This window comes from Triturus cristatus, chromosome 1_1 (assembly GCF_964204655.1).
Source record: "Triturus cristatus chromosome 1_1, aTriCri1.1, whole genome shotgun sequence".
NCBI classification, from domain to species: Eukaryota; Metazoa; Chordata; class Amphibia; order Caudata; family Salamandridae; genus Triturus; species Triturus cristatus.
In genome coordinates this window covers 21,695,474-21,721,230 of record NC_140579.1, presented here as the reverse complement: position 1 = coordinate 21,721,230, position 25,757 = coordinate 21,695,474, and the positions used below count along the sequence as shown (strand labels likewise).

General features: G+C 48.8%; 1 protein-coding gene across 1 annotated transcript in view; it reads right to left on the bottom strand.

The window, feature by feature from the left end:
* Nucleotides 1–4: 4 nt before the first annotated feature.
* Nucleotides 5–25,757, bottom strand: part of LOC146869183 (E3 ubiquitin-protein ligase TRIM39-like) — a gene marked incomplete at its 3' end in the record, with an annotated part of 62,729 nt that continues 36,976 nt past the window's right edge. The window contains exons 4-6 of the mRNA XM_085632388.1: nucleotides 15,085–15,107; nucleotides 6,461–6,513; nucleotides 5–198 (exon numbers count right to left, since the gene is read on the bottom strand). Of these exons, the coding sequence (XP_085488514.1) occupies nucleotides 5–198; nucleotides 6,461–6,513; nucleotides 15,085–15,107 (270 nt within the window). The remainder of the gene's footprint in view (nucleotides 199–6,460; nucleotides 6,514–15,084; nucleotides 15,108–25,757) is intronic.

The window sequence follows — 25,757 nt, the reverse complement described above, 5'->3', positions numbered from 1 at the left end:
CCCCCTCCTGCAGCAGCTGCACCTCCCAGTAATGTCTGCCGGAGGTGAACCCCTCGCTCCCCAGCACACAGTAGTACGAGGTGAATCTCTTGGGGGTGTCCGGCAGGCGCTGTGGTGTGTCCATCCGTCTCACACGTCGCCCCCCCTCAGACAGGAGGAGCCGAGGATGAGCCGTGTCAGGATCCAGAGTCACCATCACTGCAGAGAAGAGATTCACAATTAGAGATTTAACAACACAAAGAAAGGCTGTAATTACTGCTTCTGTTTTACATATGATTAATGTACACCACATCTGGAAGGAGCACGCGGCGCTAGAGAGCGCGGCACTAGACAGCTCACTACACTAAAGCGCACAGCCCTAGACTGCTCACTACACTAAAGTGTGCGGCACTAGACTGCTCACTGCACTAAAGAGAGCGGCACTAGACTGCTCACTACACTAAAGCGAGCTGCACTAGACTGCTCACTACACTAAAGCGAGCAGCACTAGACTGCTCACTACACTAAAGCGCACAGCCCTAGACTGCTCACTACACTAAAGTGTGCGGCACTAGACTGCTCACTGCACTAAAGAGAGCGGCACTAGACTGCTCACTACACTAAAGCGAGCGGCACTAGACTGCTCACTACACCAAAGCGCGCTGCACTAGACTGCTCACTAAAGCGAGCGGCACTAGACTGCTGACTACACTAAAGCGTGCGGCACTAGACTACTCACTACACTAAAGCGTGCTGCACTACACTGCTCACTACACTAAAGCGTGCGGCACTACACTGCTCACTACACTAAAGCGCGCTGCACTAGACTGCTCACTACACTACAGCGTTCAGCACTAGACTGCTCACTACACTAAAGCGTTCGGCACTAGACTGCTCACTACACTAAAGCGTGCAGCACTAGACTACTCACTACACTAAAGCGTGCTGCACTAGACTGATCACTACACTAAAGCGTACTGCACTAGACTGCTCACTACACTAAAGCGTGCTGCACTAGACTGCTCACTACACTAAAGCGTACGGCACTAGACTGCTCACTACACTAAAGCATATGGCACTAGACTGCTCACTACACTAAAGCGCGCTGCACTAGCCTGCTCACTACACTAAAGCGTGCTGCACTAGACTGCTCAGTACACTAAAGCGTATGGCACTAGACTGCTCACTACACTAAAGCATGCGACACTAGACTGATCACTACACTAAAGCGAGCGGCACTAGACCGCTCACACACTAAAGCACGCAACAGTAGACTGCTCACTGCACTAAAGCGCGCAGCACTAGACTGCTCACTACACTAAAGCATGCAGCACTACACTGCTCACTACACTAAAGCGCGCAACACTAAACTGCTCACTACACTAAAGCGTGCGGCACTAGACTACTCACTACACTAGAGCGCGTATTCATCCAGAGAACACACTACACTGAACAGCACACTGCACTACATAGGACATTCTACTACACACTACACGCAGCATACAACATTGCTCTACCACACATGACGCACACTACAATAGCAGAGAGTAACAGTAACTCGATTAGATGATACGGAGTGATAGCTACTCCAAGGTTTACTGTACTAATCAGTACTCTCTAATAGATAGTACAGAGTAACAGAGCTACTAGAAGGTATACAGTACTAGTCAGTACAGTGCATTAGATGGCACAGAGTGACAGAACCACTATAAGGAAACAGTAGTAGTCAGTACACTAGTGAGAGAGCTATGAGAAGGTATACAGTACTAGTCAGTACACTGAATGAAATGGCACAGAGTAACAGAGATACTCCAAGGCATACTGGACTAGTCAGTACTCTATAATAGATAGTACAGAGTAACAGAGCTGCTACAAGGAAAACAGTACTAGTCAGTACTATATATAAGATAGTACAGAGCAAGAGAACTACTCGAAAATATAGAGTACTTTTCAGTACACTGCATTAGGTGGCACAGAGCTACTCCAAGGTATACAGTACTAGTCAGTACACTTTATTTGATGTTACGGAGTAACAGAGACCCTCGAAGCCACACTGTACTAGTCAGTACACTGCACTACAAGGTAGAGAGTAACAGAGCTACTAGAAGTGCGATGTGCTAGTCAGTACCCTGCATTAGATGGCACCGAGTAGGAGCACGACTAGAAGATGTAGAGTACTGGTCAGTAACCAGCACTGGAAAATACAGAGTTAGAGTGATAATAGAAGGTATACTATAGTAGTCCGTACACTGCAGTAGATGGTGCAGAGCGACCGAGCGACCAAGGCAAACTGTACTAGTCACTAAACTGCAGTAGATGGAACAGAGTTTAAGAGCTGCTCCATGGTATTCTGTACTACTCAGTACACTGCAACACATAGTACAGAGGAACAGAGTTAGTCCAACGCATACTGTACAAGTCAATACTCTACATTAGATGGTAAGGGAGTACCAGAGCTACTGGAAGGAATACAGTGCTGCTCAGTACACTGTATTAGATGGCACAGAGTGACAGAACTACTCCAAGGTATACAGTACCAGTCAGTACACTGCATTGGATGCTGCTGAGTAGGAGAGCTACTAGAAGGTATAAAGCACACTGAATTGTATGTTACAAAGAAACAAAGCAACTCCAAGGCATACTACACTAGTTAGTACACTGCAGTAGATGGAACAAAGTAACAGAGCGACTCCAAGGTATTGAATATGCTACTTACCAGTATGCATCTGTTCTTGGCATGTAGGGCTGCTGACATTCATATCTGTGCATAGATCGCCGCCTAGTGCACAGATATGAATTCAGCAGCCCACATGCCTCGAACATGGATGTAATAGCGACGATCCTAGTGTACTTGATACTATCTCCAGTGAACTCGCTCACTGGCCTCTTCCACTTATTCTGTGCGGGGGCTATAATATTAACTTACCCAGTGATTGGTCTCCAGAGGCCTGATGGAGATACACTGCAGTAGATGATACGGAGTAACAGAGCTACTCCAAGGTATACAGCGCTACTCAGTACATTGTATTAGATGGTACAGAGTGACAGACATACCCAAAGGTGTAATGTATTAGTCAGTACACTGAATCGGATGGCACAGAGTGACAGAGCTATTAGAAGGTATACTGTACTAATCAGCGCACTGTATCAGATGGTACAGACTGACAGACCTACCCAAAGGTGTAATGTATTAGTCAGTACAGTGAATCAGATGGCACAGAGTGACAGAGCTACACTAGGTATACTGTACTAGTCAGTACACTGCATTAGATTGTGTAGAGTGATAGAGCTATTCTAAGTTAGACTGTACTAGACAGTACACTGCCCTAGAAGGCACAGAGTAACAGAGCTACTCCAAGCTATACAGTAGTAGTCAGTACACTGTATTAGATGGTACAGAGTGACAGATCTACTCCAAGGTATACAGTGATAGTCGGTACACTGCAGTGGATGGTACAATGTGACAGAGCTACTAGAAGGTGTACTGTACTAGTGACTACTCTGTATTATAAGATACAGAGTGACAGAGCTACTCCAAGTTATACTGTACTAGCGACTCATTGTAGGTGCATGCACCAGGTCATTGTAGGTGCATGCGCTAGGTCAGTGTAGGTGCATGTGTTAGGTCAGTGTAGGTGCATGCGCTAGGTCAGTGTAGGTGCATGTGTTAGGTCAGTGTAGGTGCATGCTCTAGGTCAGTTTAGACGCATGCGCTAGGTCAGTGTAGGTGCATGCGCTAGGCCAGTTTAGACGCATGCGCTAGGTCAGTGTAGGTGCATGCTCTAGGTCAGTGTAGGTGCATGCGCTAGGCCAGTTTAGACGCATGCTCTAGGTCAGTGTAGGTGCATGCACTAGGTCAGTGGAGGTGCATGCTCTAGGTCAGTGTAGGTGCATGCTCTAGGTCAGTGTAGGTGCATGCACTAGGTCAGTGTAGGTGCATGTGCTAGGTCAGTGTAGGTGCATGCTCTAGGTCAGTGTAGGTGCATGCACTAGGTCAGTGTAGGTGCATGGACTAGGTCAGTGTAGGTGCATGCTCTAGGTCAGTGTAGGTACATGGACTAGGTCAGTGTAGGTGCATGCTCTAGATCAGTGTGGGTGCATGCTCTAGGTCAGTGTGGGTGCATGCTCTAGGTCAGTGTAGGTGCATGTGCTAGGTCAGTGTAGGTGCATGCTCTAGGTCAGTGTGGGTGCATGCTCTAGGTCAGTGTGGGTGCATGCACTAGGTCAGTGGAGGTGCATGCTCTAGGTCAGTGTAGGTGCATGCTCAGGGTCAGTGTAGGTGCATGCACTAGGTCAGTGTAGGTGCATGCTCTAGGTCAGTGTAGGTGCATGCACTAGATCAGTGGAGGTGCATGCTCTAGGTCAGTGTAGGTGCATGCTCTAGGTCAGTGTAGATGCTTGTGCTAGGTCAGACTAGGTGCATGCGCTAGGTCAGTGTAGATGCATGAGCTGGGTCCGTGTAGATGCATGCGCTAGGTCAGTGTAGGTTCATGCGCTAGGTCAGTGTAGGTGCATGTGCTAGGTCAGTGTAGGTGCATGCGCTAGGTCAGTGTAGGTTCATGCGCTAGGTCAGTGGAGGTGCATGCTCTAGGTCAGTGTAGGTGCATGCTCTAGGTCAGTGTAGGTGCATGCACTAGGTCAGTGTAGGTGCATGGACTAGGTCAGTGTAGGTGCATGCTCTAGGTCAGTGTAGGTGCATGCTCTAGATCAGTGTGGGTGCATGTTCTAGGTCAGTGTGGGTGCATGCTCTAGGTCAGTGTAGGTGCATGTGCTAGGTCAGTGTAGGTGCATGCTCTAGGTCAGTGTGGGTGCATGCTCTAGGTCAGTGTAGGTGCATGCACTAGGTCAGTGGAGGTGCATGCTCTAGGTCAGTGTAGGTGCATGCTCTAGGTCAGTGTAGGTGCATGCACTAGGCCAGTGTAGGTGCATTCTCTAGGTCAGTGTAGGTGCATGAACTAGGTCAGTGTAGGTGCATGCGCTAGGTCAGTGTAGATGCATGCGCTAGGTCAGTGGAGGTGCATGCTATAGGTCAGTGGAGGTGCATGCTCTAGGTCAGTGGAGGTGCATGCTCTAGGTCAGTGTAGGTGCATGCTCTAGGTCAGTGTAGGTGCATGCTCTAGGTCAGACTAGGTGCATGCGCTAGGTCAGTGTAGATGCATGAGCTGGGTCCGTGTAGATGCATGCGCTAGGTCAGTGTAGGTTCATGCGCTAGGTCAGTGTAGGTGCATGTGCTAGGTCAGTGTAGATGCATGAGCTGGGTCCGTGTAGATGCATGCACTAGGTCAGTGTAGGTTCATGCGCTAGGTCAGTGTAGGTGCATGTGCTAGGTCAGTGTAGTTGCATGCGTTGGGTCCGTGTAGATGCTTGTGCTAGGTTAGTGTAAGTGCATGTGCTAGGTCAGTGTAGTTGCATGAGCTGGGTCCATGTAGATGCATGCGCTAGGTCAGTGTAGGTGCATGTGCTAGGTCAGTGTAGGTGCATGCGTTGGGTCCGTGTAGATGCACGCACTAGGTCCCTGTTGGTGCTAAAACTCTGGGAAATAGAATGTTATGTGGTAAATACCAAATTCTGAGGTAATTCCCCTTTCAAAAGTCCCAGAATACTGCAGGAACTGAGTTGCTCGCAATTGTCAAGCCTAGCAGTATCATTAATGTGAGGTGTGAAATTACAGCATCTGAATTTCCGATAAACTTAGTATGAATGTCCAAGGGGAAGAATGATTTAAACAAAGGAAATGCGGCAGCACGTATACAGAATGGAGATAAGTAGAAATCTAGAAAAATCTGGAAAAGACAAAGTTTAGAGACACAAATCAAGTAACTGTACCCTGACGTGAGTGCACGTTACCAATAAATGCCATACGATACCATACCATACCATACCACACCAAACCATACCATACCATACCACACCATACCATAGCACACCACACCATACCATTCCGCCATCCGATTCCATCCATTACCACCATACCAAACCATCCCATACCATTATACCATATGATACCATGATCTCACCCTATAGTACACCACACGATCATAACATTCCATACCATGCCATCCCAGAATATTCTATACATACCGTACTATTCCGTATCACACCACACCATACCATAGCATACCACACCACACCATACCATAGCCCACCATACCATACCACACCACACCATACCACAGCACACCACACCACACCACACCATAGCACACCACACCATACCACACCATACCATAGCACACCACACCATACCACACCATACCATAGCACACAACACCATACCATTGCACACCACACCATACCATAACATGCCACAACATACCATAGCCCACCACACCATACCATAGCACACCACGCCACACCGTACCATAGCCCACCACACCATACCACAGCACACCACACCATACCATAGCACACCACACCATAGCACACCATATCATTTTCATGACCAGTAATATTCAGAGCTAATCATCGCAATGGTATTTACCTTTATAACTCTTCACCACCACCTCTGGGATCTGAATCTTCACATTATTACACCTGTAATAACACACACATCATCTTTGTATTAAAGAGCAATGACAGCTACAGGAACAAAGGATGAACATCACATAGGACCTGTATTTGAAATAAGATTCTGTATTAAGAGCAGCGCCTGCGGACTAGAGCTCAGTGTGAGTTACTGTTCATAAACTACAGTCAAAGCTCTAACGATATCCAAAAGTACCTTTAACATCTTATGGCAGGATGTGGGTGTTCTATGGCAGATGGCTCAGTGAGACCAGCGCGCTTTATATGATGCTCGTTGTGGGTCTTCTAGGAGCGGCCGTTGGCTGAGTGAGAGGGGGGGGCTTACTAACAGGTTACATCTGCTCCTGGTGGGGTCTTGTGTATATACTTAATAAATACCTTCCTACCTGAGGTCCACATGAATTCCTGACAGCGCCCACAACACAACATTGTCACATCCAATCCCTGCCAGTGTAAACCGTGTTACCATTCCTCTACAACCAAAATGTAGGGTAGCTTTAGTGGGATATACAAGAAAGATTTGAACCCAGATGTTAGTAATGAAAAACTGGTTGCAAAACAAAAACTCCCATGTCTTACGGAACAGCAGATTTTAGGCCGTAGGGGAGGATCACAGAGGGAGCGATAAGTGAACAGGTTCGGAGGCTCAGTAAAGGGAAAGCAGCAGGCCCAGAGGGGATCCCATCTGAATCCTCTTTCTGTTTCTGGGTATCTTATTTTAATGAGATCTCTCTGGAAGGCTGTTAAATTCCACCTTCCTAATATGAGGCACCTGTTAGCAGATTCCTACAGACCTATATCTTAATTGAACTGTGATTACAAAATGATTCCAGGAATTTTGGCTAAGAGATTGTCAGATGTCCTTCAAAAGTTGATCCATTTCGATCAAAAGTGGTTTGTGCCTGGAAGGAAGCTGTATGAATTAATGCATTGACTTGTCGATGCGAATGATATGGCCGAGGCCTCTAATCTCCTGTTGACAATGGCAAGAAGAAAAAGGTATCCCACTGTTAATTAGGAAAAAAAATCGATGCTGATATGACAAATGATACATTCATTTATGTGACCAAGATCTTGTCCTTATTAACAGATTCACCCGTTGTGAACGCCACATCAACCCCGACACGCAAATACGTAGTCCGGCAAGCACTGAGACCGAGGCCCAAGGTTACTGATTGACAGGCCACAGGTGGGGTGGCACGTAGCCGGCAGACAAATGCATGGACGGGAAACCCGAGATCAATTTTACGGATTAGTGAACCGACACTACAATGGTTAAGGGAGATTGGCCCCAATAAAGCACGCATGGCTGGAGGGGGTACGCGCGCTCCAAAAACAGCATAAAGTCAGATGCCACATGAATTAGGAACATAGAGCCAATCAGATCGCAGCACACGCAGTGATCACGTGCTCCCCGTGCCAGACATCTGGACACTTTAACCACTGGCCGCATTTTGTCCATGGAAAGTCGAGGCCCACCTGGAGTATCCATGAAAATGTATGTTCGAGGCATATGAGCTGCAGATTGTACACTTTTGCATAGATCGCCATCTGGTGTTGGGCCCGGATGTTTGCAGTTTGTTTTTCTTCTTGGACAGTCTTTGGAAGTCACGAGTTCGGTGACTCCTCCTTCGGTCCGTACTGCGCATGGGCTTCGGCTCCATCCTCAGATTGTTTTTCGCCAGCAGGGAAAAGATGGAGCGTATTTCCGAAATGGGAACAACAAAAGGGTATTTTGAAGCAGTGGTTATTTGCACAAGTCCATATATCTGCTATACCAGCAAGTGAATTAGAGGGCTTTTTTGAAAATTATACTTTTTTACACACTGTCCTACATTTCGAAGGGATAAATGCATAGAAAGTCAATTGGCAAAAACACTTCTTTTACTATTCTATGTTTCCCGAAGTCTCCCAGCAAAAATGGTGCCTCACTTGTGTGGGTAGGCCTAGTGCCAGCGACAGGAAACGTCCCGAAACACAACATGGACACACCACATTTTTACAGTGAAAACTGACCCTTTCTTTGTGAAGTGCCTAGCTGTAGATTCTGAGCCCAAGCTCTGCCGGCACCTAGGGAAACCTAGCAAACCTATACATTTTTGAAAACTAGACACCCAGTGGAATCCAGGATGGGGTGACTAGTGTCGCTTTTACCAGGTTCTCTTACCCAGAATTCCTTGCCAACCTCAAACTTTATAAAACAAACACATTTTCTTCACATTTCTGTGATGGAAAGTTCTGGAATTTGCGTGGATCCACAAAATTCCACACACCCTGCATTCCCCAAAGTCTTCAGATAAAAAAGATTCCTCACTTGTATGGGTAGGCCTGGTGTCCATGACAGGAAACGGCGCAAAACACAACATGGATACACCACATTTTTACAGTGAAAACCTACCCTTTTTTTGCAAAGTGCCTAGCTGTAGACTTTGAACTCCTAGCTCTGCTGGCACCCATGTAAACCTAGCAAACATATAACATTTTGAAAATTAGACATCCAGGGGAATCCAGGATGGGGTGACTTGTGTGGCTTCCACCAGGTTCTCTTCCCAGAATCCCTTGCAAACCTAGGTGAGGTATCATTATTTGCTCGGGAGAACAAGGAGAATGTTGGGTGGTAGGACATTTGTGCCGGCATGGTGATCCCACGCAAAAAATTACAGAGAAAGTGATCATTTTTACTTACATTTGAGGTTTGCAGGGGATTCTGGGTAAGAAAACGTTGAGGGATCTACGCATTCCATATCTCATTGGACTCCCCGAGTTGTCTAGTTTTCAGAAATGTGTGGGTTTGGTAGGTTCCCCTAGATGGCCTCGATCCCAGGGGCAAAAAATCCCCGGTGCCCCCTCCCTGCAAAACCAGGTCGTTTTATGATGGGTAATTTTGAAGTCTCCACAATATGTTTTGGGCCCTTGCCTGTCATGGGTACTTGACCCACCCACACGAGTGAGGTATCATTTTTATCGGGAGACCTGGGGGAGCGCTGAGTGTCAGGAAACTTGTGTCAGTCCTGTGATCCTAGAACTTTCTTACACAGACATTTGAGAACATTTTGATTTTTTTCAGCAAAATTTGAGGTTTGCAGGGGATTCTGGCTAGGGAAACATTGGGGGATCCACGCAAGCCATACCTCCCTGGACTCTCCCGGGTCTCTATTTTTCAGAAATGTGTGGGTTTGGTAGGTTACCCTAGATGGCCTCTTTTGGTATTATACTGACCGATCACCACCAGTCAGTCATAAAATGCTTCTTGCTTATTTCCCACTCCACTAGGAAATTCACCAGACAAATATTCATACATTGGCCCTTTTAATTGTATTGCACTACACATGTAATCACTTCCCTCGTTTCACCTGGGTGATCAGTTTCCATTCTGAACTGGTCTACTTTAATATGTTGTTATTTACACTGCCCTTTCTACTACTCAGGAGATTTCGCTCTCCTTGCGGTGTACTAATGTTTACTTTTCCGCACACTACTATTTTTCCCTCAGCATGGTCGAATATACATACAATTTTATATATATTTTAAATAGATTCTGACAAGATCTGCTCTGCATCTCTCGGACTACTTTTGGACATTGTCCTTACTACAGGGCGCTCTGGTATTCTATATTCTTATTAAATCTCACTACTAAAGTTTATTCTATCCTTGCATGCAAAATGGAACACTAAACATGCATATTTCTTCGTATCTCATAGAGAACAATGCATGCAAAATCTAGTTTTTCGCTTGTATTATAATATTTACTGGGATTCTCAATGGCCCCCTTCCTTGGGTTCTCATCTTTCGGTCAACATCGGCAATCATGGGTAACACTTTTTATGGCTTTGGGTGAGCTGACGCTACAATGCATTTTTACACAATATCCCCAGTGCGTTGTGACCGGCATATAGAATCTCATGTCACTATTTTCCTTCGCCTCATCACTGCTATTTGAAGTTTTGACATGTAAGAATTTTACGTAAAAGATTTCATGAGAGATGATGTTCCATTCCAATGTATGTATTTTTTCTGCAGCCTTGACAAAGCCCAATGGACGAAACACGTGTCAGCTGCTTGTGCTCGTATAGACCAGATATTGGCCGTTCCTGCTTATATATAAACCGAACATTGTGGAAACCACAAATGGAATAAAATAACTTCACAAAAAAGAACAAAACATTTGATGGACTTCACATTAGGACTACTTTATTTATTAAATGGCCTTTCTACGTGTGCTCTAGTACTTATTATTTTGTATAATTGTTGCCAAGGACACTGTCCTAAGCCGGTGAACACCCTCGGTGGCAGGGTGTCTGCCGTACCATGGTGGCACCTCTACCCCACATGAAGATATATGTGTCTGATCCAACATCCCTAACAATAGTGCTGAAAATTGGATCTGCAATTGTTGTGAGCAGAGCCACCATATTTATTTATTTAAAGGTTTTGTAGAGCGCGTAGTAACCCTAGAGCATCCCAGCGCTAAACCTGAAATTCCGAGGGTATCACCAGTGGGGGAGTTTTATGGATGAGGAAAGAGGAGGGTCTTCAGTGATTTTCTAAACTGAAGAAGATTGGGTTCTAATCTCAATCGTTTTGGGAGGTTGTTCCAGCGTTTGGCCGTGTGGACCGAGAAGCGGCGGCCACCGGTCCTGGCTTTTTTGACTCTGGGGACTGTGATGAGATTTCCTCCACTGGACCGGAGGGCCCTTTCTGCTTTGTAAGGGATAATGAATTCCTTGAGGAGGGGAGGGCCATTGTTGTTCAGGGTTTTGTGGGCCAGACAGAGAGCCTTAAAGGCCACTCTTTCTCTGACTGGGAGCCAATGGAGAGACTCGAGGGCTGGTTTAGCAGATGATCTTGCTGGTGTACCAGTCAGAAGGCGCGCGGCGGCATTTTGGACTTTCTGCAAGGTGTTGAGCGTGGCTTCGGGAGCTCCCAAGTAAATAGCATTGCAGTAGTCTAGTCTCGCCAGAATGAGGCCCTGAATGAGAAGTTTCTTGGCGTTCGCTGGGAGCAACGGGAAGACCTTTCTGCAGGCTCTAAGGAGTCCGAAGCATGTTCCTGCAGTTTTTGTTGCCTGCGTTCTAAAGCTTAGGTCGTTATCGATCCAAACGCCTAGGCTTTTTACCTCTTCCTTAGCGGTGGGGGGATTGCCCAGGCAGTCGGGCCAGAGGTGAGGCGGCAGGGAGGGTCCTTTGTGGCCGAGAATCAGTATCTCGGTCTTTGAGCCGTTTAATTTTAGTGATGAGAGGTTCATCCAGCGGTGGACTTCAGTGAGACAGCTATGAAGGTCCGAGGGGGCGTGGTGGGGGTGTGAGAGGGTAACCACCAGCTGGGTATCGTCCGCGTTAACCAGTTTATCCAGTGGGGCCATGTAAACGTTAAATAACGTAGGGCTTAAAGATGAGCCCTGCGGTACTCCACAGCGGAGGGGGATAACGGGTGAGTGGCTGTCGTTCTCCCAGACTTGAAAAGAACGGCCTGTAAGAAAGGATTTTAACCATTTCAAGGCCGTGCCCCTTACTCCGATTTCTCCCAGTCGTTGGATAAGGGTAGGATGGTCCACAGTGTCGAAGGCCGCACTGAGGTCCAGGAGGATCACTGCCACTGAACCTCCTGTGTCCAGAATGCTTCTGGCCTTCTCCACTGCTGCCAGGAGGGCGATGTCAGTGCCCTGTCCTGGGCGGAACCCTGTCTGGGAGACCCCTAGTAGATTGTTGCTGTCCAGGAATAGTGACAGTTGTTTGTTCACTATCTTTTCCGCGATCTTACTGTTGCCTGGGAGGAGGGAGATGGGTCTGTAATTGGAGAGGTCCTGTGGGTCTAACGAGGGTTTCTTTAGAAGGCCTTTGACCGCTGCCGTCTTCCAGCTAGGGGGTACTGTGCCCTGCAGGAAGGAGGAGTTGATCAGTGCCGTGAGGGGGGGTGTGATGGTGCTAGTCACTTTTTTCAGGAAGCGGAGGGGTGCAGGGTCGAGTGGGGACCCACTTTTGATTGAGGCCAGTGTTGTCTCAACCTCTTCCGTGGTGACTGGGCCAAAGGCGTCCAGGGGGGGGGGGTTGTCAAGTTGGTGGAGAGGATGGGTAGTGGAGTTTATGCGAGCCCTGTCCGTGTACCCCGGTACGGGGGGGGGAATGGCATGGAGGATTTTTTTTATTTTCTCGTCAAAGAAGGTGGCAAGATTTGTACATTTGCTTTCCGCTTCTTTGGGATCGAGTGGCTTGAGAGGGGGGACAGGGGCATGCAGGAGTTTTTTTAGGACGGCGAAGGTTTCGTGGGCCGAACATGCGGCATTTTTAATTCTACTCTCGTAGAAAACAGATTTGGTGTTACGTAACTGCTTTTTGTAGATATTTATAGAGGTACGAAATATATCTTTTTTCTCTGCCGTTTTGTCCTTCCTCCAAGAGCGTTCGTTCCTCTTGCAGGCCTTCCGCAGAAGGTTAAGTTCAGGGGTGTACCATGGGGACGGATTGACTCTCTTGGTGCGTTTCAGGGAGCTGGTTTTTGGCAGGATGGTGTCAAGGGATTGGGTGTTGAATTCTTTGTCCGCAACTATGGTGTCTTGAGAGGGAAGAGGGACGTTTTCCCTTAGTTTGGCTGCCCATTCGTCCGGGTCCAGTTTGTGCCATCGTCTTGTCCTTATTCTTATTTTGGGGGATAGAGGGGGCGGAGAGTTGATCGCCCATACGAAGGGGACCAGGAAATGATCTGTCCAGGGGAGGGGGACGTGATCAAGGGTTTTCAAGTCTGGGATGTTTGTAAATATGGGGTCGAGCAATTGCCCTCTGTCATGAGTGGCCTGTCGATTTTTTAGGTCGAGGCCGGTGGAGGTGATGTCCTGTAGCAGTTCTATCGCTTGCTTGTCGGCCGGGTCCAGAAAGTGGACATTAAGGTCCCCCAAAAGTAGGTAGTTGGAGGAGGATGTGCACTCAATGGAGATCTTATCGATGATTTTACTTGGAAATTCGGCCAAATGGCCTGGAGGGCGGTATACAAGAGTTCCAGACAGTGAGGTAACTGGGGAGATTTGTATGGCAAAGTTACAGCTTTCACATCCCTTGATGTTGCCATCCGAAGTTCTGCAAGTAAAAACGTCCTTGTAAATTATGGCTAGTCCACCACCTCTCCCCTCTGATCTGTTCAGTGAACACATAAGGTACCCGGGAGGGAGTGCAAGGACTATGTCGGGGCCATTGCTGGACGTAATCCATGTTTCAGTTAGAAACAAGATGTCTGTTGCATGGTTGGTGATTAAAAGGTTGATTTCGTGCGCGTGCTTCACGAGCGACCTACAGTTAAGTAAGCCAAGTTGCAGTCCGCCAGGTGCCGAGTCCGGGCCGACAGGGTTACAAAGGTTACATCTAATGAAGGGGTTACCGTCCGTCAAAGTGCGCGAGCAGGAGGGGTGTTTCTGGGTTTTTAAAGCTAACAGCTTATCCCGGGGGTATATCAGGTTGTTCCTGGGTAGGATGGGCATAGTGGTGCGGCCTAGGGCCGGCTGGGCCCGGACGGGCCAAGACGGGCTTGCCTTTGGCGCGCCTTCGGCGCGCTGACGGTGCGCCCGCTGCGCCCGTCCGCTGCGCGTACGGTGTAAGCACATACTATCAAGGGGAGCGAGGGTGGGGGGCGTGGCCTCGAGTGGGCGTGGCCTCGCGTCTCGCGGTCGATGGCGGCGAGAGTAGTGAGGGAAGTGATTTGCACCGACAGCGCTCAAATCGGCTGTGCAGCGAGTGACTTCCCAGCAGTTTCCTAACTGCCAAGAGCGGCGAGCTTCTAAAATTTACAGGTAAATGGTGACACAATTTTTTAAATCCGAGCAAACAAACTCCCGGCTAATTCGCCTCAGGAGGAAACAGGTTCTGTCTCAAAGCGCTCGCATTCAGCGCTTTAAGTGCGGGGTGGGGGGGGGCGTGGCCTCGAGTGGGCGTGGCCTCGCATCTCGCGGTCGATGGCGGCGAGAGTAGTGAGGGAAAGTGATTTGCACCGACAGCGCTCAAATCGGCTGTGCAGCGAGTGACTTCCCAGCAGTTTCCTAACTGCCAAGAGCGGCGAGCTTCTAAAATTTACAGGTAAATGGTGACACAATTTTTAAAATCAGAGCAAACAAACTCCCGGCTAATTCGCCTCAGGAGGAAACAGGTTCTGCATATGTTCTGCATATGTGTCTCTATAGTTAGGAAATGATGTCTTAGTTTATGCACAACTCTGAATTGAGGAAACCCCGGGGGGACTTTTCCAGAATGGGCTTGCTTTTTCAGTATGTTCAGGGTACTTTTCGTACGACTTCAGTTAAGCTTTAAAGATACAAATATGTTTTGTGAGGACAGCAGCTCATTTCTGTGGCAATTATTTCAGGACTCAAAAGAGTTTGCTGAAAACTTGCAGGGATTTATGAAAATTTATGAGAGTTTCCTGATGACGCAGGGGAGGTTTCTGAGGACTTGAGATGTTTTTTGAGAATGTAAAGTGATTTTATGAGGATCTGAAAGTTTCCTAACACTTTGTGTGAGCTCAGCAGTGGCATTTACACACAGCAGCATTGAGACCTGCTCCTTACACACTGACAGGAGGATAATAAACCGGCCTTACCTGCTTAGGGTGCTTCTGACATCCTGCAAAACAGAGAAACAAACACAGTGAAATCCGTTTCCACAGGAGATGTTAAAGTTATGGCAGTATTTTTGGGAGTGAAACACTTAACTATGTATGGTTAGAAAACAGTGACTGGGGTCACATGATACAGCACATTCTAGGGTATCGCATGACTAAGCACAAAATGTGATATTCTGAATGAGGTCACAAGATATAACTGAGACTGATATTCGGAATGGTGATGACAATGCACAGTGTCATTCCGAATGGAGTCACAAAACAGCACATTCAGATATTCTGAATGAGGTCACTTGACTCGTTGTATAATGTTCTCAAGCATCATTTAGGGATTGCCAGGGGTCGCAGCTGTGACTCCAGGCTTGCCCCTTGTGACCCCTGGCACTGCTTGTGCGACCTCTGGCTTCAGAGGTACCAAATGAGTACCAAGAACACACAGGCAGGTTATCCTGAAGGGAGCCGTGCTCCGCCTTTGTTTTCAGCCACTTTTATATTACACTAATAGTGAATGATAGATTATTATTCACTGTTAGTGTGATAAAAAATGGGGATCTAGAATGAGTACTTCTGTGGCAGATGACAAATAAAAAATGCTTTTAAATGTATGTAGGGTACGTGCTTGGGGATCGGAGTGTGGTTGTGTGTTTGTGAGTGTGTTTGTATGTGTGAGCATGAGTGTGTGTAAGTAACAGTGAGTGTCAGTGACAGGTAGTGTGTGAGAGCCACTAAAAGGGAGTGAGTGAGAATAAGTGAGGATGAGTGGCAGTGAGTATGAGTGAGTCAGAATGTGCAACAATGAGAGTGCACGAGTGAAAATGTATGAGTGAGTAAGAGTTGGAGTGAGTGTGAGTGTGAGTGAAGGAGAGAGAATGAGTGATACAGAGTGTGTGAGAATGACACGAGTAAGAGCAAGTGAGTATGAGTAAGTATGTTGGAGTCAGAGTAAGAATGAGTGAGAGTGAGGTAGACTGAGTGAGAATGAATGAATGAGTGTGGTTGAGTAAATGAGAGTGAGAATATGATGTAATGCTTGCCAGTCTGCCATTGGCCCTTACATACTGAAGGTAATTTGTGGCTTATAAAGGGACCTATGGAAACATTCTACTGCTGGAATACTGGGGGCAATTGCTGGCATGGACAGGCACCTGTGAAAACCACTGCTACTGGCACACTGGAGGCAACTGGAGGCATGAACAGGCAACTGTGAAAACCACTACTACTGGCAGACTGGAGGCAATGTTTGGCATAGGGGGTAACTGTGGCAAGATACTGGCACTAGCTCATTGGAGATGCTTCTTGGCATAAGGGAGGAAAACCATGACATAAGGGGGCAACAATCACAAAATTCTAGTCCTGATGTACTAGATTTAATTCCACCCAGGTGCGATTTCACCATGGGGGCATTGCCCCCCTGTATTTGCTGCCCCCCTGGACCCTAGTATGCATTTAGACAGTTTATATTCCCGGTGCTTAAATTACAGGGGTGGGCAGGCTGCACATTGCAAGCAGCAGACTTTCAATTTATGAGTGGGTGGGGGCGGAGCGTCATTATAGACGTCACTGGAAGAGCCAGCGACCCTGGTCTCCTAAGGAGCGCTTACTTTGCCTGCTCCAGCCAATCCCCACGCTGCTCTTATGCTGTGAAACAGCTTCTGGATTGGCTCAAGAGGCGAAGAGTTGGCCTAGTCTCTGAGGCAGCAGGTTTGGCTTTACAGAAGGACATGGCCAATCACAGCATGGCTTTATTATGGAGCCACGCAGTGGTTGGTTATTCTCTATCCCTTGCTGCCTTTCCTTCAGTCGCTCTACTGTTACCGCCTCATCATCATGCTCAGCCCAGGGAGTAGCAAAGACGAGGGTGAGAAGCGCCGCGAGTAAGTAACGGTTATGGTAATAAACTATTTCACAGGATTAATGTTTTCTCAAGATGTTTTACAAGACAGAAAATTAACCTTGTAAACAGACATGAGATGCCTGAGAAAACGATCAGAATATGGTAAAAAACATCATGAAAACGGGCTATGAAATTGAAGGGTGTCGAGAGATAAACAACAGATGAGTGAAAAATAAAATCACAACGGGAAGTCAGATGAGTGAGGCACAAAAATATACATTTGGTAAAATGTAGACTACATCACTTAAGTGAACCATGCAACCCCGGAGACGATCTAAGAAGGCCAAGCGGCACTAAAACGGTAATAAAGTACGACTTCAGGATGATAAAATTTCAGAATAATAAACAAGCGTCCCATGGCCGTATGTTGGTTTGTTACAGTAGGACTTCAGGATGATAAAATTTCAGGATAATAAGCAAGCGTCCCATAGCCGTATGTTGGTTCGTTACAGTAGGACTTCAGGATGATAAAATTTCAGGATGATAAGCAAGCGTCCCATAGCCGTATGTTGGTTCGTTACTGTAGGACTTCAGGATGATAAAATTTCAGGATAATAAGCAAGCGTCCCATAGCCGTATGTTGGTTCGTTACAGTAACACTTCAGGATGATAAAATTTCAGGATAATAAGCAAGCGTCCCATAGCCGTATGTTGGTTCGTTACAGTAGGACTTCAGGATGATAAAATTTCAGGATAATAAGCAAGCGTCCCATAGCCGTATGTTGGTTCGTTACTGTAAGACTTCAGGATGATAACATTTCAGAATAATAAGCAAGCATCCCGTGGGCGTATGTTGGTTCGTTACAGTAGGACTTCAGGATGATATATGTTTAATAATAAGCAAGCGTCCTGTGGTCGTACGTTGGCTAATTTTCAATGAAATTACTGTCTAGAATTATGGGGAGAAAATCCAGAAACATTTGAAGCAGGGGTCTCCAACGAGGTAGCTCACTGACAACCTATCAGTAGCTCGTAGCCTGAACCCACTTTTGTAGCCTGTCATAGCAGTTTTGTTTATTTTCTGGCCTTTTTGGCCTCTTATCCATTCCGGCCCGCTTTCGCACACACCAACTGCTCCCATTGGCTACTAAGCTTCACTGGGGAGTGGTGGGGCAAAGCGAGTGACGTCAGTCCTACATGAGCAGTGTTAGACTGCCCACCATCAGTAACTGGTGCGCTTCCAGTCCAGACTGGACAACAACGCACACGACAGCAAAGAGCTCTTCAGCATCGTGAAGGAACTCTCCAACCCCAACGCCTACGACGTCCCGCCCTCACAAGAACTGTGCAACGCTCTGGCAACCTTCTTCCACGAGAAGATAGCAGACATCAACATCCCGATCAACAAACCAACGTCAATGACGAAGAAACACACAAGGTCATGAACTCCATCCACTCTGGATCTCCGTCAGACCGTTGCCCTCACCACGTGTTCAACAAAGCCGACGCAACCATTGCACCCCAACTACGGAAGGTCATCAATGCCTCCTTCGAGACAGCCACATTCCCGGGCAGCTGGAAGCACGCCGAAATCAACGCCCTCCTCAAGAAGCCCAAGGCGGACCCAAAGACCTCAAGAACTTCCGACCCATCTCCCTCCTCCCGTTCCCGACGAAGGTCATCGAGAAAATCGTCAACGTGCAACTAACCCGCCACCTCGAAGACAACAACATCCTGGACCCGTCCCAGTCCGGGTTCAGACGAAACCACAGCATGGAAACAGCTCTCATCGCCGCCACAGATGACATCAGGAGACAACTCGACAACGGCGAAACTTCAGCCCTCATCCTCCTGGACCTTTCGGCCGCCTTCGACACGGTCTGCCATCGCACCCTAAAAACACACCCGCAAGAAGCCGGGATCCATGAGAAAGCCCTCAACTAGACCACATCCTTCCTCTCCGACAGAACCCAGAGAGTCCGACACCCACCCTTCCTATCCGAAGCCACCAACATCATCTGCGGTGTACCCCAGGGATCATCACTCAGCCTGACGCTGTTCAACATCTACATGGCCCCCCTCGCACAAGTAACCCGCCAGCACAACCCACCCAGCTCATCCCCTCCCTCACCAAGGACCCGCACACCGCCAAAACGAACCTCCACGAGGGAATGAAGGCCGTCGCCAAATGGATGCAGAGCAGCCACCTGAAACTGAACTCGGACAAGACGGAGGTCCTCATCCTCGGTTCCACCCCCTCGGCCGGGGACGACTCGTGGTGGCCTACAACGCTGGGAACGGCACCCACACCTAGCGACCACGCACGCAACCTCGGATTCATCCTCGACTCCTCCATCTCCATGTCGAAGCAGATCAACGCCGTCTCCTCCTCCTGCTACAACACCCTCCACATGCTCCGCAGGATCTACAAGTGGATCCCGTCCGAAACAAGGAGAACTGTTACACAGGCCCTCGTCATCAGCAGGCTGGACTACAGCAACGCACTCTACGCAGGAATCCCAGCCAAACTCCTGCATCGACTACAACGCATCTGTGAGAAGTTGGCCTGGCATATGCTGGTCACTAGTTCTAGTGGCCACCTTGCACCAGTCCAATTCGACTCTTGGTAGATAGGTTTAAAGACAACCTTTTAAAAGAAAGCTATCCTAGTGGTAGCTGTGGAGATCAGCCTTCAGGCTAAGTCTCTGAGGAATGTAAAGCAGCTTGTTTTACCTTATAATCTCTTGAATTACCAAATGAAAAGACACCACACAGGTATATATATGAAATATATATGTATTTATTACTAAATATACTCTACTAATCTCTTTATGAGATTAGTCCCAGGTAAACATTTAAAAGATCAACATTTCTCAACAAATTAAGCACATAAATCACTGTAGCCCTAGGGGCGTACCAGACCATATACTAAGTAAATGGTATAACAAATTCGACAAGCAAAATGAAGAGGCCTAGGGCCTTGGGAATCGCTGGGGCTTCACTGCTGTAGTGTTTTCAGGTAAGTAACTAGCCCACAGGGGACGCGTGCAGTGTCTAAACACGCACGCGAGTTTCTCATAGACTTCAATGCAAAAATGTCGCGTTTTGTATTTTAAAGTTTTAGGGCACTTCTGAGTGGACAACAAGCACACAACTTACAGGGTAAGTATTTCGATAGCCAATGCACACTTGGGCACCGTAATGCCAGAGTTACCTCACCCAGGGGGTCCGGGTGCACAGGTGTCCTTTGGTGTCGGGTCGCGATGCTGATTTTAATGGGAATCGAGGTGTTCTTGCTGCTTGTGTCGTCGAGAGAGGTGTCCGTTCGGTTCCAACGATGGATTGGAGTTGCAGGCGACCTGGAAATTGAGGGGACAGAGTTCAGAGTCACTTGCCAGTGACCGGTGGCCTTCAGGATAGATGACCACAACTGTCGCGTCGCTTTCGTCGCTGATGGTGTTTTGTCTCTTCGCCCACGCCGTCCAGGAGGGATCGATGATGACCAGCAGCTGGAGTTGGAGGGTCCCACGACGTCTGCAGCTGTTGGCCGTGTCGGCACTCGGATTGGAGCCAACAAACCTTGGCAACTGCAAGTCTCGGGGAGAGTGAAGATGGTGGATGGCTCAGACCAGCAAGGTCCGAGAGACTTACCCAGCAAGGGTAAGTGAGGGTAGGCCCAGAGCAACCAGGCCAGCCCTTGGAATAGTCGAGGATGTCTTCAGGAGGGCTACTAGCCAACGGGCAAGCAACCGCGAAGACGCCTTGGCAGGAAAACTTCAGCAACAGCCCACGGTCACTCAGGACGGGGTAGGCCGCTGATCTTCGGTTCAGTACCTGCTCAGGACTTGGACAGTAAGTGGTCCAAAGCACAGGTTTGTAGTTCGTCGTTCAGGGCTTGCACTCGAAATCAGTGCACGGTTCCCTGGTATTGTCGTTCCTCGTCACTCGTGGGGTCCAAACGCCACAGCTTCGCTGGGGACTCAAAATGGCCGTAGAGAGGTCAGGAAATCGACTTCAGGGGACGCAGGGACTTCGGGCTCCGGCGGGAGCGGTAAAGTTTGCAACCGTTGTTCAGTCCTTAAGGTGCCTGCAAAGCAGGGGAGCCACTCCTTGGCTCCAAGGGAGATCCTTCGGTCTTCTAAAGGTAGTAGAACATTGAAGGGACCGGATTCTTCTTTGTAGAGCGTCGTCCAGGTGTAATCTAAATTGCATTGGCAATGTTTGGTATCTTATACTGTAAAGATGGGAGGGACTAGCTCTATGGCCACTCCTCTAGGAGGGCCAGGGTAGGGGTGGTTACACCCACTTCCCTTTGTCCAGTTTCGCGCCAGGACAGGGGCAGAGGCCCCTGAACCGGTTTGAGCTGGCATATGCACAGAGGAGCCTACTGCTCCCCCAGTGCAGGACTTCAAAGGCACTCTAAGAGTGCACCCACCCAGCTCCAATACACTAAATCCTGTCTGGAAGGTTGTGACACCTCCCTGTGACAGGAAACCCTTTGTTGAGCTCCCTCCACTGCGAGTTTCGGTCAGCAGCAGGAGGGCAGCCCGGTGTCTGTGCTGGTGGCATCCATTTTGTGATGCCAGGGCTCTAGAAGATTTCTACCGTTTGGTACAGTGGGTACATGTCGTCCCCTCTAGTAGGGTGGGATCATACTCCCACACCAGTTACTGGTGTGGGGGTATGATTCCAAAACGTTTGACACCAAACACGACATGCTTTGATGCAGTCATTCCAAAGTTAGCATTAACCGGGAGGTTATAATGCACTTAAGAGTATATGGTTTAACCGCATCCACAAACAGCAGCAGAGAATAGACTCTGCCAGCTGCAGAGGGGTCCTGCTCAGGCAGAAGCACCCCCTCACATAGTAAACCACGCACCCTGCCCTTGGGATTGATAGGGCCTACCATAGGGGTGACTGATAGGTTTATATGTGTGTGTATGGTGAGATATAGAAACCTATACCTCAGTGAGGAGTGCTATCACTACCTCACACAGGCTGCAGTAGCAGGCATGTGGTGTCAGATTGAGAATGCTTCCCAGGGGTGGCATAATACATGCTGCAGCCCCTGGTAGGCCTGTGAAGTACCAATGCCCTAGGTACCTAAGGTACCATATACTAGGGGCCCACAAGGTACCACAGTATCCAATCACTAGTGCATCTAGTATGCACATCAAGTTGTTTAGAGAGATCAGGTAGACTGGGGCCCTGATTAGCAGGGACCCAGCCAGACTATAGCCAGAAACCAGTGTATACATCAGAAAAAAAGTGGGGGCAACACAAGAGACAACTCGACAACGGCGAAACTTCAGCCCTCATCCTCCTGGACCTTTCGGCCGCCTTCGACACGGTCTGCCATCGCACCCTAAAAACACACCCGCAAGAAGCCGGGATCCATGAGAAAGCCCTCAACTAGACCACATCCTTCCTCTCCGACAGAACCCAGAGAGTCCGACTCCCACCCTTCCTATCCGAAGCCACCAACATCATCTGCGGTGTACCCCAGGGATCATCACTCAGCCTGACGCTGTTCAACATCTACATGGCCCCCCTCGCACAAGTAACCTGCCAGCACAACCCACCCAGCTCATCCCCTCCCTCACCAAGGACCCGCACACCGCCAAAACGAACCTCCACGAGGGAATGAAGGCCGTCGCCAAATGGATGCAGAGCAGCCACCTGAAACTGAACTCGGACAAGACGGAGGTCCTCATCCTCGGTTCCACCCCCTCGGCCGGGGACGACTCGTGGTGGCCTACAACGCTGGGAACGGCACCCACACCTAGCGACCACGCACGCAACCTCGGATTCATCCTCGACTCCTCCATCTCCATGTCGAAGCAGATCAACGCCGTCTCCTCCTCCTGCTACAACACCCTCCACATGCTCCGCAGGATCTACAAGTGGATCCCGTCCGAAACAAGGAGAACTGTTACACAGGCCCTCGTCAGCAGCAGGCTGGACTACGGCAACGCACTCTACGCAGGAATCCCAGCCAAACTCCTGCATCGACTACAACGCATCCAAAACGCCTCTGCACATCTGATCCTCGACGTACCCCGACGCAGCCACATCACCCCCCACCTGAAAGACCTGCACTGGCTCCCCGTCGACAAGAGGATCACCTTCGAACTCCTCACCCATGCACACAAAGCACTCCACAACACCGGACCAGCCTACCTGAACGACAGACTCAACTACTACACCCCCACCCGCCAGCTCCTCTCAGCAAACCTCGCTGCTGTCCCCCGCATCCAACGAAGACCACCGGCAGCAGATCATTCCCCTACCTCGCCGCCAAGACATGGAACACACTCCCCACCCAGCTACGGCAGACCCAGGACCTGCTCACCTTCAGAAGACATCTCAAGACCTGGCTCTTCGAGCAGTAGCGGTTCCCCCCTCCCTTCAGCGCCTTGAGACCCTCACGGGTAAGTAGTGCGCTATACAAATTCCATTGATTGATTGATTGATTGATGTTGTCCGCTTTCCATTGGCTGATATACAAGGCGGGATATGCGTACACTGCCTCTGCCAGCCCCTGCGTGCAGCGACTCTGTCTTCAGCACTTGAATAATGTTGGTTTCGTAGTGCGGCGCCTGTGGACTTGAAACTTTCTCTAGAAGCAGAAGTGCATCAGCAGCTTTGCTAGTGTGGCACCTGTGGATGTGAAGCTTTCTCTAGAAACAGTAGTGCATCAGCTGCTTTGCTAGCGCGGTGCTTGTGGATGTGAAGCTTTCTCTAGAAGCAGAAGTGCATCAGCTGCTTTGCCAGTGCGGCGCCTATGGATGTGAAGCTTTCTCTTGAAACAGAAGTGCATCAGCTGCTTTGCTAGTGCGGCGCCTGTGGATGTGAAGCTTTCTCTAGAAACAGAAGTGCATCAGCTGCTTTGCTAGTGCGGCGCCTGTGGGTGTGAAGCTTTCTCTAGAAACAGAAGTGCATCAGTTGCTTTGCTAGTGCGGGGCCTGTGGATGTGAAGCTTTCTCTAGAAACAGAAGTGCATCAGCTGCTTTGCTAGTGCGGCGTCTGTAGATGTGAAGCTTTCTCTAGAAACAGAAGTGCATCAGCTGCTTTGCTAGTGCGGCGCCTGTGGATGTGAAGCTTTCTCTAGAAACAGGAGTGCATCAGCTGCTTTGCTAGTGCGGCGCCTGTGGATGTGAAGCTTTCTCTAGAAACAGAAGTGCATCAGCTGCTTTGCTAGTGCGGCGCCTGTGGATGTGAAGCTTTCTCTAGAAACAGAAGTGCATCGGCTGCTTAGTTAGTGCGGCGCCTGTGGATGAGAAGCTTTCTCTAGAAACAGAAGTGCATCAGCTGCTTTGCTAGTGCGGCGCCTGTGGATATGAAGCTTTCTCTAGAAACAGAAGTGCATCAGCTGCTTTGCTAGTGCGGCGCCAGTGGATGTGAAGCTTTCTCTAGAAACAGAAGTGCATCAGCTGCTTTGCTAGTGCGGCGCCTGTGGATGTGAAGCTTTCTCTAGAAACAGAAGTGCATCAGCTGCTTTGCTAGTGCGGCGCTTGTGGATGTGAAGTTATCTCTGGAAACAGAAGTGCATCAGCTGCTTTGCTAGTGCAGCGCCTGTGGATGTGAAGCTTTCTCTAGAACCAGAAGTGCATCAGCTGCTTTGCTAGTGTGGCACCTGTGGATGTGAAGCTTTCTCTAGAAACAGAAGTGCATCATCTGCTTTGCTAGTGCGGTGCCTGTGGATGTGAAGCTTTCTCTAGAAACAGAAGTGCATCAGCTGCTTTGCTAGTGCGGCGCCTGTGGAGTTGAAGCTTTCTCTAGAAACAGAAGTGCATCAGCTGCTTTGCTAGTGCGGCGCCTGTGGATGTGAAGCTTTATCTAGAAACAGAAGTGCATCAGCTGCTTTGCTAGTGCGGCGCCTGTGGATTTGAAGCTTTCTCTAGAAACAGAAGTGCATCAGTTGCTTTGCTAGTGCGGCGCCTGTGGATGTGAAGCTTTCTCTGGAAACAGAAGTGCACCAGCTGCTTTGCTAGTGCGGCGCCTGTGGATTTGAAGCTTTCTCTAGAAACAGAAGTGCATCAGCTGCTTTGCTAGTGCGGCGCCTGTGGATGTGAAGTTATCTCTGGAAACAGAAGTGCATCAGCTGCTTTGCTAGTGCGGCGCCTGTGGATGTGAAGCTTTCTCTAGAAACAGAAGTGCATCAGCTGCTTTGCTAGTGCGGCGCCTGTGGATGTGAAGCTTTCTCTAGAAACAGAAGTGCATCAGCTGGTTTGCTAGTACGGAGCCTGTGGATGTGAAGCTTTCTCTAGAAACAGAAGTGCATCAGCTGCTTTGCTAGTGCGGCGCCTGTGGATGTGAAGTTATCTCTGGAAACAGAAGTGCATCAGCTGCTTTGCTAGTGCGGCGCCTGTGGATGTGAAGCCTTCTCTAGAAACAGAAGTGCATCAGCTGCTTTGCTAGTGCGGCGCCTGTGGAGTTGAAGCTTTCTCTAGAAACAGAAGTGCATCAGCTTCTTTGCTGGTGCGGCGCCTGTGGATGTGAAGCTTTCTCTAGAAACAGAAGTGCATCAGTTGCTTTGCTAGTGCGGCGCCTGTGGGTGTGAAGCTTTCTCTAGAAGCAGAAGTGCATCGGCTGCTTTGCTAGTGCGGCGCCTGTGGATGTGAAGCTTTCTCTAGAAACAGAAGTGCATCAGCTGCTTTGCTAGTGCGGCGCCTGTGGGTATGAAGCTTTCTCTGGAAACAGAATTGCATCAGCTGCTTTGCTAGTGTGGCGCCTGTGGATGTGAAGCTTTCTCTAGAAACAGAAGGGCATCGGCTGCTTTGCTAGTGCGGCGCCTGTGGATGTGAAGCTTTCT